This window comes from Ovis canadensis, chromosome 1 (assembly GCF_042477335.2).
Source record: "Ovis canadensis isolate MfBH-ARS-UI-01 breed Bighorn chromosome 1, ARS-UI_OviCan_v2, whole genome shotgun sequence".
Lineage (NCBI taxonomy): Eukaryota > Metazoa > Chordata > Mammalia > Artiodactyla > Bovidae > Ovis > Ovis canadensis.
The window spans coordinates 190,014,557-190,027,104 of NC_091245.1; the positions used below are offsets into that span (position 1 = coordinate 190,014,557).

A 12,548-nucleotide genomic window follows, 5' to 3' on the forward strand; every position below is an offset into this window, starting at 1 on the left:
TTTTTTAATAAAGTTAAGTCCGTTTTAAACAATCGGCCTTGACATTTTTAAAAAGTATTCCTTGAAAAAATAAAGTTTTGTTAGAGGTTTTAAACACTGGGAAGCTCTGGTTGTGGTTTCGGATTTCATACTTCAGAGACAACAGGATGAAACCATTGTCAAAGAGAACACAAAGAAGTTTGACTCTTGTTCCAACACACCTTGAACACACCCATTTATTCCTCCTGGCCCCTCGTTCTTCCCAAGTCCTGTTAGTGTTTTCCACTGAGGAAGCAAGAACTCTTACTTCAAGGCACACTCATTTTCCCTGTGCTTCTTTCTCTCTGAGGAAAACAAAACATTCTATAGGCGGAGCTTGTGAACAACAGCCTCTTTAAAAACCAGAATCTCCACCCTTACCTGACCACTTCAGCGCCAGCATCCTGCCCAGAAAAGACACAATTAGCCAAAATGATCCCTGGAGGTTTAACTGAAGCCAAACCTGCCACTCCAGAAATCCAGGAGATTGCTAACACGGTAAGTGAATTCAGCCCAAGGAAAGGTTTGATCCCAAATCGTGGTTCCTAGGTTGGCCCTGGGCTAAATGTGTCGGTGAACAGGAAAACGGGAACGCCGGGAAATGAGTGGCTTTGTTTGGACTTCCTACTGAAAATTCTTTCAGATGAAATCTCTGATAATCTTAACTGAGAGTGATCTTGAGCAAGTCACATCCCTTCTCTGAGCCTTAGGTTCCCCATTTGTAAAAGGAGAATTTTTATGGGATCATCGCTAAAGCTCTTACAATGTATGATTCTAGGATTACTAATTCAGCTTCTGATGAAATTTGTCTTTTCTCACCAAGTGTAGCCAACATGTAATTAAAGTCTGAGGCTGTTAAGTATCGATGGACTAGACTTTAAATACACTATAGGAAAAAATTTTTATGAGTTAAATGTAGAATAAATCATAAAAATGATCCACTTACAAACTTCCTACAAATTTGTCTCAATGGACAATGTTTTAGTATTTAGGAGATTACACTAACAGAGAAGTGATATAATCTATGGTGATTTCAAAATTGATTATGGTGAAAATAGAACTCAATGTGTTTAGCAGGTTAATATATTTTTCTAAGTGTTGTCTGATTTGTCATCACCTATCAAATAAAAATTGTATTGCATTTTTATGAAAATAAGAAATATATAAATTACTATTTTAGATTTATAAAGTGTTGCCCTATTTCCTATGTCATTCCTTCCTGCTCTTTCATTCTGTGACACTGGCAAAGACTAGCTTCGTGTGTAAGTGGAAGAGATGGGATTCTGTATGTTACAGCACAGAGAAGGTCTCTTTTGCCTGGAATTCTATCACTCATTCTGTGGGGCTAAGTATTTTCCTTTCAACTGTTCTTTTAAAATAGTAAATACCTTCTCACTTATCCTTTCTTGAAGAAGATAATATTAAGTCATTAATACCTTCACTGGAATCCCTATACTGTCAGTGTTCTTAAACTTCAATGGGCACACATATCACCTGGAAGTCTTGTTAAAAGATCAGATTCTGACTCACTAGGTCTAGAGTAGGCCTGGGGTTCTGCATTTCTAGTCAACTCTGGTGATGCCCAGACTGTGGTCCATGACCTCACTTGCCTACAGGACTAGAAATACAGGGTATTCTGAGAAATTGACAAGAGATGGGCTTTCTAAAATCAGAGGGCAGCAAAAGACTCTCAATATCTTCTGTGAAGTGAAAATAACACCACTTGCCTTGCAACTCATAAAAAAGACTTGGAAGGAATTCCCTGGTGGTCCAGTGGTTAAGACTCCATCCTTCCAATGCAGGGGTCATGGGTTCGATCCCTCCAAAGCACAGGTGAAAAAAGAAATGACTTGGAAGTGAACGTGGATAAGTGAGGCATCATAATTGTTTACTTCCAATTTTTGCTGGAGATCATTACTGTCCTGGGAAAATTCCTGAGACTCTTCAGGGACCAGAGCTGTAAGGGGGTTGGGAATAACAGATATTTGAAATATAGAAGATAGAAGGTGCAGAAAATTATAATGATTTTTATAAAGCCTATCTTGGTTTGCAAGTATGATTTTTTTAAGTAACAACTTATAAAAAGGCCTTGCATTATTAATAATATCTATCAGTAAGCCACACCTTAAATATATAAATTACGTTGAAAGTGTGTTTCTTCCTGCTCACCTTGGGCTTCAACTTTGTCAGAGAAGTAGAATAAGAGTTAGTTATTAAGTAGCTACATCAGCCCAGAAAGATGTTTTGCAGTTTTGATAGCCTTGTCCTCCATTCAGCCTCTCATTTGATTTTTATAATCCCTGGGGCAAGGAGGGAAGACATCACATCAGTTTTTCAGTTGATGAAACTGAGATTCAAAGAGGTTAATAACCATCTAATCAAGAAGCTAGCCTATCTCCAGATTTATGGCCGCGACATGATGAAGCTTGTGGAGTGAGGGGAATACACTGGGAGAAGACAATGTTGCAAACTTGCCTTCCCTGTGCAAGCAGCCAGCCTCCCTTTAAATCAATATGAGGAATGAATATCAATGAATCATTTCTTGAATATCTCTTCGGTGTCCAACGTTGTGTTAAATGTTATAGAAGATCCATAAGGACTATAAGATACAGCCCCTACCCTCAGGAAGTTTACAACCCATTTAGGGAAGTCAAGATATCTAGAGCATAATATAAAACATTTTCCAGTTAAGTGCTTTTTCATAATCATAGGTTTGGAACCAGGAAAAACTTTAGAGATTACTGGTCAAACGTTCTTACTTTCAGGTGAATAATTCCTGCATAGCAGCTCTGTTCCTCCAGTACTAAACTCCCAATTATCACTTGTCTTCCCTGGCTCACAGACTTCCCTGGTGGTTCAGAAGGTAAAGCGTCTGTCTACAATGTGAGAGACCTGGGTTCGATCCCTGGGTAGGGAAGATTCCCTGGAGAAGGAAATGGCAACCCACTCCAGTACTCTTGCCTTGAAAATCCCATGGACGGAGGAGCTTGGTGCAGGCTACTATCCATGGGGTTGCAAAGAGTCGGGCATGACTGAGCAACTTCACTTTCACTTTCCCTGGCTCACAGGAGATAGCCTCAGGCGACAATTCCCATTTAAGGGCTGGAATATTGAGGGATATTCGGCTTAGAAAACATTTTAGAGTTTAAGAGGCACTTCACTTCAATTATATCATTCATCCCCCTACAAAAAAACCCAAAGAGGCAGATATTACTCCAACCAGTTTTTAGGTGAGGAAATTTAATCAACACCTTCTCCAAGATTATAGAATTATTTAGGTTCCTGGGCAGGGCCAGGGAAATGGGTATGTGTAGGTAATCACATACTTAATGTGATTTGATGAGGTCCCAGGGAAGACCTCCACTTACCTGTCATTTACCTTGAAGTCTTATTCCTTTGATGTTTTAATGTGTTTCTAGTTTAAAAATTCACCTATTAAAATCAGGTAGACTTGGAGGAAATGAAGTTTATCAGCTTTCCCTGTTTTTATCAGAGAGCTTCTCAGTGGAATTCGAGCTGAAGTAAGCACCCATTGGGGAGGCAAAGAGGGGAGAAGGAGGTTGTTACACGTAAAGGGGAAAGCATCAAAGAAAAATGATGACCACAGGTTCAAGGAATTTGACATCAGAATGAAAGAGAGATTGGATCAGAAAGAGAAGAAAGCCAAACAAAGGGCTTGGAATTGAGAAGTCTTGAACATTTTTGAAGGCAGAAGAAAGGACTTTCTTTGTTCTGAAGATGAGAGAGACTGGATGGTAATGGGTGGTATCAGGTATTAAAGGCTGTTAATGGTACTTGGGTCCAGAGTGTGTGTTAGTTGCTTAGTAGTGTCTGACTCTTTTCAACCCCATAGATTTAGCCCCACCGGGCTCCTCTGTCCATGGGATTCTCCAGGCAAGAACACTGGAGTAGGTTGCCATTTCCTTCTCCAAAAGGAACTATAGAAAGAAAGAAAGTGAAGTCGCTCAGTCGTGTCTGACTCTTTGTGACCCCACGGACTGTAGCCTACCAGGCTCCCCCATCCATGGAATTTTCCGGGCAAGAGTACTGGAGTGGGTTGCCATTTCCTTCTCCAGAGTACAGAGGAATAAAGCCCCTCCTTCAATATTCTCTCTGCCTCTCTTCTGTCTTCTTTCCTATCTGGGGAGACAAGCTATTATGAGGGAAAACAACCCTGGTTTCTGCATTCAGAAAACATTGATTTGGGAATTCCCTGGTGATCCAGTGGTTAGGACTCAGCATTCCCACTGCTGAGGGCTTGAGTTCAATCTCTGGTTGGGTAACTAAGATCCCACAAGTTGCATTGTGTGGCCAAAATTAAAATTTTTATGAAAAGAGAAAACCAATTATGTACACAGTACTGAGTGAATTGCTATAGGAAGAAAAGGTACAGAAACCTGGTCCTACCCTCAGGGAAATTTGTAAAATAAATTGGAGAAAAGGGATACACACAAGGAAACAAAGACTCAAACATGGCCCCACCCTGAATGTGTGTGTTTATATGTGTAATTAATTACTTAAGATGTAAATTATTAATATGTGTGATTAATTACTTAGTATGTAAATACTTAATATACATAATTAAGGATCAAATGAAGGGCCCACTGGCAAGAGCCTCTGGATCATTTTGGCTGATCCATTATCTTATGTCATATGTGAAAAATCACTGGATGAGAATTCTGAGTATGTTTATACACAGGAAAGAAATGTTGTAGCAATAATTTTTATTTTTAGAAATAAGAGCTATTATTACACACGCACAGATGCATACACACAAAACATACACATGTGCGCACACACCCCTAAGTCAAACCTGGCTGCTGAATACCATTCCTGGCATACCCACAGACCCTAACTTTTGTCTGCCAGGACACCACACAAAACCTGCAACAAAAACAACAGACAAACACCCCATCTGCACACCATTGTGGACACACCCGGGAGCTTAGCATGCTGTGGCTCTTACTCACCCACAAATGTGTTCTCCTCTCTGACCACAGCCTTCTCATCAATCAGCTCTTCCATTGCTCCCACGTACAGAGAAGCTGCGGTTCAGCCCCACCAGAGTCCCTCAGGCACTTCCCTCCCATCTGCATCAGCGCATGCCTCAGCCCACTCCATCGCTCACCCAGCTGGACCCCATCATGGGTGGCTTCCTCCCCTCCTCCACCCTGATTTCCATGACCCTGTGAGCTCTGGCATTCCAGTCCTCAGTCAGAGGTCACTCCCACTGCCACCACTTCCTCCTCAGCTCTACTCCAGCTTCAGGGAACTTTGCCCAAGAAAGATGTAGAATCCCAGAAAACTCACCCTTTACAAATCTACGAATTCACACCAGTGAACAACGGCTGCAGGGCCCTGGGGCTGCCAGCTAGCCTTCCAGTCACATCCTGTGGGTTCTTTTCTAGAAACCCTACAGGGGTGGAACTGGACCCTCTCTCTCCTCAGGTTCTCAGTCCTTCCAATCCCCATGGCCTGACCAGATGGCATTTCAGTTCTTTCTCCTAGAAGATTGCAGTCATCTGGTGTGAGAACCCTCTGATTTACTTTTCCTTGCTGACTGCATGCCTCTCTCTGGTCTAAGACTTTGTCCTCCTTTCTTAAGGCAGGTGCCATTATTTCGTGTATGCTGGTTGCCTTGCCCCATACTTCTCCGGCCCTCAAAACATAGGCTGCAAATGTCCACAAGTCACCTCTCACCAGCCCCACTGTGCTTTCATGCTGCTACCCAAACTCTCCTTAGTTACCCTCTAAAACGTCCCCAAAATGGCCTAGCCATGCTGCCACCATAATCTTTCTATTCATTTTTCCTGAATTATGCATAGCCCAAGTGTGTTTCTGCAGGATGATTACAGGTTGGGGAAGGTAGGAGAAACTCCTGCATCTTTGGTGCAGCAAGGCTGAAATCCTCATATCCCAGAAAATTAACAGCTCACCAAGATTCATCCTCTGCAGCAACAAGAAAAGCTTGAACAGCTCTGGGCTGACTGCACTTTATCAGCTGCTCCTCCCTGATAGCATCCTTCCCCTGGTTTGGACCCCAACCTATACTGTTCCCTTCAGCACCTCAACCACCACCATGCAGAGCAGATTGAAGAAAGTAAGGGGCAGCTATGCACAGCTTAAGGCCTGTCTATTTGCCACCACATTGGACCACCATTCCCTGCTGGTCTTCACTCTCCTAGCACCCATCCTGGGGGAGAGGGGGTCTTTCAACACCAACCTACCTTCTGAAACTTAAGGTTTCATAATCAGTTTCTTTCTACTCTGCCCTTTTCCTCCTCCTTACCTGATATCCCATTATTCAGGTTCATAGCATCCAACAATGCTGCTGCTGCTGCTGCTGCTGCTACTAAGTCACTTCAGTCATGTCCGACTCTGTGCGACCCTATAGACGGCAGCCCATTAGACTCCCCCATCCCTGAGATTCTCCAGGCAAGAACACTGGAGTGGGTTGCCATTTCCTTCTCCAATGCATGAAAGTGAAAAGAAAGTGAAGTCTCTCAGTCATGTCCAACTCTCAGCGACCCCATGGACTGCAGCCTACCAGGCTCCTCCGCCCATGGGATTTTCCAGGCAAGAGAACTGGAGTGGGGTGCCATTGCCTTCTCCAAGCACCCAACAATAGAGCAATACAAATCCATTTTGCTGGTAAGAAGGAGCAGGGCTACAGGTTGTAAGTACAGTGAACCTGCAGTCAGGGTGCTGCTGCTGCTGCTGCTAAGTCACTTCAGTCGTGTCTGACTCTGTGCGACCCCAAAGATGGCAGCCCACCAGGCTCCCCTGTCCCTGGGATTCTCCAGGCAAGAACACTGGAGTGGGTTGCCATTTCCTTCTCCAATGCATGAAAGTGAAAGTGAAGTTGTTCAGTCGTGTCTGACTCTTCGTGACCCCATGGGCTGCAGCCTACCAGGCTCCTCCATCCATGGGATTTTCCAGGCAAGAGTACTGGAGTGGGGTGCCATTGTCTTCTCCGAGTCAAGGTGCACAGTCTGTCAAATGTCCATGCACTTATGAAAGTGAACGAGGACATTTGAAATCAACTATATGATGGAAAATTCTGGACTTGTGGGTTGCATAGATACAATGCTGCTGCTGCTGCTAAGTCACTTCAATGGTATCCGACTCTGTGTAACCCCATAGACTGCAGCCCACCAGGCTCCCTCATCCCTGGGATTCTCCAGGCAAGAACACTGGAGTGGGTTGCCATTTCCTTCACCAATGCATGAAAGTGAAAAGTGAAAGTGAAGTCTCTCAGTCGTGTCCGACTCTTAGCGACCCCATGGACTGCAGCCTACCAGGCTCCTCCGCCCATGGGGTTTTCCAGGCAAGAGTACTGGAGTGGGGTGCCATTGCCTTCTCAGATAGATACGATGGAAAGACCCAAATTACAGATGTGGATGTGTTTCTGGGACAATAAGAAATGAAAATGTCTGATACCGGGTTCAAAAAAGATAAATCAGATACTCACCATTCAAGGTATTTAAAACCTTAAGTATAATTAATAATTTTTCAGCCTTTAGCTGTCATGTTCTCTCACAGTCTCAGGTTCCTCACCTGCAAAGTGAAGCTTAAATAGATAATTCAGGGTTTAGTGTCCAGATTAACCCTTCCCAACTCAGCTCCTAAACGTGACAGGTACCCAGTATTGGCTCCAAAGGGTGAGGATGGGGGAAGCGATAAGACACTGAACTCTCCCCTAGCTCATTCTCTCTGCACAATTGGCCGCTTTTCTCTTCTCTCTCCTGTGCCCTGTCTCTTCCCATTTCTTTCTCTTTTTTCTTCACTATTTGTCTTCTTCCTTTCTCTGCTTTCCATCCCCAAAAAACAATCGCATTTTTCCCATCTATTCTGGAGATTTCCCATCTATACAGTAGAAGTGGCTGGTGGTCCATGAAGTGTTTGCCCTTCTAAAAAGGTCTGAGACCTCAAAGAATTTGCAGATGTCTAGGTCTTTTTTTTGGCTGTGCCATGCAGCTTGTGGGCTCTCGTTGCCCCACCAGGGATTGAACCCAGGCCCTGGCCATGAGAACACCAAGTCCTAACCACTGTACTGCCAGGGAACTCCCCAAATATCTAGGTCTTTGAAAACAGTTCTGGTACCCAAACTGAGGCATCAATAGAAAAGGATTCAAAACATTTGCCCACTGAAGAGAAGGACCAGATGGCCTTGGGAGAACCCTAGATCCAATGGAAGCCTGATTGAAGCCATATATGCACATAAAATATTCAGTTATGGGCAGGGAGGCAACTTCCCAATAAACAAGGTATATCAAACACACACACTTGTTTCCTTTCCCTCTAAGTGATAAGAGAGGGTTGGAAGGAAAGTCATATCTGCAAATATGAAGACAATGAGAGACAGGCAAACACCTCAGAGATATCAACAATAGTTTGTGGATTTTTTTTTCAACAAAACTTTGGAAGATGGAAAACATGAACAATGTAAAATGATTTGAGTCGTCTAGACAGAGCCTAAGCCACATGGGGGAATGTCTGAGCCAGAAGCAAGCAGATTCATGGTGCAGAACTCTAAAACGGCTCAAGCACTAGCAACACCAGAAATGGGAAGACAAGAGTGAGGCATGCAGCTGAAACCAGGAGAACTGATGGAAGACTGAGAAGCAGTTACACTGTGCCTAGGTCCTTCCCTCTCACTATTCTCCACCCTGAAAGACAAGCTGTTTCCAGTCCTCCCCACAGACAGAAGATTAGAACTCTACTCTTAGCAGAAACTGAGTCAGAGAAACCACAGTGGGCACTATGATGCCCAGCTGAGAGCAGGAATTCAGTATAGGGGTACCCTGTACTGAAAACTGACGGACTTAGTAAAATCTTACATATTCCATTTGAGATTTGTTAGCTGCCTTTTCATGCTGGTTCAGGAATGCTGGCATCTAAGCTTGTATCCCCTTCTGGTAGACAGAAGGATGGCCTTCAAAGATGGCCACACTTTAGTCCCTGAAACTTTCCATGGCAAAGGGACTTGCAGATGTGATTAAATTAAGGACCTTGAGATATGCTATACTATTTTTGAAAATTTGAGTCTGAAATTTTTTTTTAAGATCTTTTTTTAATGTGGACAATTTTTGTTGAAGTCATTATTGAATTTGTTACAACATTGTTTCTGTTTTACATTTTGGTGTTTTTGGTCACAAAGCATGTGGGTTCTTAGTTCCCCGACCAGGGATCAAACTTGTATCCTCTTCACTGGAAGGCAAAGTCTTAACTACTGGACCACCAGGAAAGTCCCTGAAATTATTTCAAAATAAAACATTTTGTACTTAGTAGGAAGTACTGGTCTCCCACTTTTATTAATCAAAGATGTATTTAACTATTTGTAAACACATATTTCAGAGAAGGCAATGACGCCCCACTCCAGTACTCTTGCCTGGAAAATCCCATGGACGGAGGAGCCTGGTAGGCTGCAGTCCATGGGGTCGCTGAGAGTTGGACACGACTCAGTGACTTCACTTTCACTTTTCATTTTCATGCATTGGAGAAGGAAATGGCAAGCCACTCCAGTGTTCTTGCTTGGAGAATCCCAGGGACGGAGGAGCCTGGTGGGCTGCCATCTATAGGGTCGCACAGAGTCGGACACGACTGAAGCGACTTAGCAGCAGCAGCAAACACATATTTAACAAATTTGTAAATCACATACATGGAGTTCAATACAGCTTTGAATTTGTTCCCTCTTGTTGACAAAAAATTGATCAGCTGATTTAAGAAAGAAGTGGAAATTTTATTCAAGCTGAATTTGAGGATTATAACCCAGGAAAAGCATCTCAGAAAGTTCATCTAATGTTCCACCCATTAGAAGTCAAGGCACAGGTATATAAGTTTTTTGAGACCAAGGGCTGTGCATCAAATGATGTTTAGTTGACAGTTTATTTAATCCAGATCTAAGCACCACTATGGTATGTCATGTGACACCTTACAAGATCAAGGAGGAATGTTACCTTTGAAAGAGTTGTCTTATTGATGCTAAGAGAATGTTGCTCTTTATGGTTGAGCAGGTATTCCTGCTAACGGGGTGGTTTGGTCAGTGCATAATGCAGACGCGCAATGCACAGTGTGGGCCAGAAACAGGGAGGCCAACGGGCAGAGAAGATTTTTTGTTGTTTAAATTTCTCTTGTCTTGCCATAAAAATATGACTTCTATTTCATACTCTTTTCTTAAGGTTAAACCACAGCTTGAAGGAAAAACAAATGAGACATATGAAGAATTTACAGCTATAGAATATAAAACTCAAGTGGTTGCTGGAATAAATTACTACATCAAGGTTAGACTTCAACATTCACTTTAGCACTAAAAGATATTGTATCTTTCATTTTATGTGATGTTCCCTGTCACCCTTACTTTATCATTTGTTCCTTTCTTTGTCCTAAATCAGGACACCTACCTAGCATGATACTTCCCAAGTGGTAACTCTCAAACTTGGCAGATGATGGTATATTTATATCCCCTTTTTCTTGTGAAATTACAAGGCTTTCTTCTACTGATTCCTAACTTAATTTCCAGAAGATGAAGAAAAAGATTCAGAATTCAGACTGTGTTTAGCTCATAACCATGGCTTCTTCATGTGGGATCTTCATGATGTGGGGCTGGACCAGATGCTATCTTGAAGCTCTTTCTGTCTCAAAGCTTTGTGATTCTATGTGCCGGAAGTGAATGGATTTAAGGAATGGTTTGAATCAGTAGCTGAGAAAATAATTTAAACCACTTTTGCCCTTTAAATAAGCATTTTGATTAATATAATTTAAATACATGGGGACTTCCTGATGGTCCAGTGACTAAGACTCTGTGCTCCCAGTGCGGGAGGCGCAGGTTCAAGCCCTGGTCAGGGAACTAGATCCCATCTGCCACAACCAACAGTTTGCGAGCCACAACTGAAAAGCCTGCATGTCCCAAAGAAAATCGAAGATCTTACCTACTGCAACTAAGACCCAGGGCAGCCAAATAAATAAATAAATATTTTAGAACGTTCATTGTCTAAACCAAAAACAAAAGTGGAAATTCTTATCATAGTTTTCTAGGTCCCAGATTCATGCCCAAACTACCATTTCAGTCTTCATACAAATGATTTCCCAGGAAGATCCCTTTATTTTAGAAGGAAAACCAGACTCTCCATCCCTGGGCCCTGCTCAGTTTTATCCCTGGGCCCTGCTCAGTTTTACCTCTGGACATTTATAAAGCAAGTTCTAGTACAGATATGGGAACAACACATCCCAAATTTTCTAGGGCAATTCTGATTTTCTTCTTTCTCAAACCATGTGACAAAGTATCCCAATCTGGGAGTCAGAACATAGAATCACAGAAAAGGCTGTCACCTGTTTTCTTGATCCGTGTGTGCATCCTTGAAAATAAAATGTAATTATTTTAAAACTCTGGATTTCATTTGTGCACAGGACCTATGCCTCTTGCCATGTCTTTAGCCTGCCCTTTCTCTCATAAAATAAAGTGGTAGGTTTATATGTGTTAGTCACTCAGTTGTGTCTGACTCTTTGCGACCCCATGGACTGTAGCCTGCCTGCCAGGCTCCTCTGTCCATGGAACCAAGGGTCTAAAAATGGTCCAGGAACGCTATTCCAAAAGAGGTTATTGCAGCGAAGTCTTCAAAGGTTTGTAGATTTTTCATTTGATATGGGTCCACACAAATAAATTAATCTCCTTTTTCTTTTTCAACTTCCAGATACAAACAGGTGATAATCGTTACATTCACATTAAAGTATTCAAAAGCCTTCCTCAACAAAATCAGTCTTTGACACTTACTGGCTACCAAGTTGACAAAACCAAGGATGATGAGCTGACCGGCTTTTAGCAGCATGTTCCTAAGGTGGTCGATTCTTTCCTCTGGCACCTGATTAATGATTCCTGCTAATAATAAATGTAGCCATTCAATAAAGAAGCATTCTTTTGCCAATAAATTAATCTCTTCAACCAGTTCTCGTCTGTTTTATATAATAATAATTACCTTTTCTTTCTCAAAATCAATTTATATCTTAAGATATAAGAAATTCCATGCAAACTGATCTCAATTGGAAATCTTAGAAAAATTACTGAGGCCTAATGCAACTGTTCATGGGGTTCTCAAGGCAAGAATACTGAAGTGGTTTGCCGTTCCCTTCTCCAGATGAGGAAAAAGATGGAAACAGTGACAGATTTTATTTTTTCTTGGCCCTTAAAATCACTACAGACAGTGACTACAGCCATGAAATTAAAAGATGCTTGCTCCTTAAAGAGAGCAGACCTAAAATCAGACACAACTCAGCAACTAAGACATCAACAAACATGTGTCTACATAATTTTGTGTATATAAATGTTTTTATTTCTCTTGGGTATATACCTAAGAGTAAAATTACTGGTTCAAGACAACTCTGTGTTCAAAGAGTGACATTCAAAGAACTTACGAACTGCTTTCCAAAGCAGCTGCCTTATTTTACCCTCCCAAAAGCAGTGTATGAGAGTTTGGACTTTTCCAACATACTCATTAACATTTGTTTAGCTGACTTTTTGAGTCTATTCTTCC

General features: G+C 42.1%; 1 protein-coding gene and 1 long non-coding RNA gene across 2 annotated transcripts in view; one reads left to right on the forward strand and one right to left on the reverse strand.

Annotated features, from left to right (window-relative positions):
• Positions 1 to 5,168, reverse strand: part of LOC138421626 (uncharacterized) — a 72,391-nt gene extending 67,223 nt beyond the window's left edge. The window contains exon 1 of the long non-coding RNA XR_011249561.1: positions 4,989 to 5,168. This is a non-coding gene — a long non-coding RNA (uncharacterized lncRNA). The remainder of the gene's footprint in view (positions 1 to 4,988) is intronic.
• CSTA (cystatin A) lies at positions 422 to 11,840 on the forward strand. Its single transcript, XM_069555931.1, has 3 exons — positions 422 to 516; positions 10,200 to 10,301; positions 11,712 to 11,840. The coding sequence occupies exons 1-3, from the start codon at positions 451 to 453 to the stop codon at positions 11,838 to 11,840; spliced, it is 297 nt and encodes a 98-aa protein (XP_069412032.1). The 5' UTR covers positions 422 to 450.
• The last annotated feature ends 708 nt before the right edge of the window (positions 11,841 to 12,548 follow it).

Coding starts and splice junctions, on each gene's coding strand:
- CSTA (XM_069555931.1), top strand. CDS start 451: ATGATCCCTGGAGGTTTAACTGAAGCCAAACCTGCCACTCCAGAAATC. Junction 517..10,199: donor TCCAGGAGATTGCTAACACG/GTAAGTGAATTC, acceptor TCTTTTCTTAAG/GTTAAACCACAGCTTGAAGG. Junction 10,302..11,711: donor GAATAAATTACTACATCAAG/GTTAGACTTCAA, acceptor TTCAACTTCCAG/ATACAAACAGGTGATAATCG.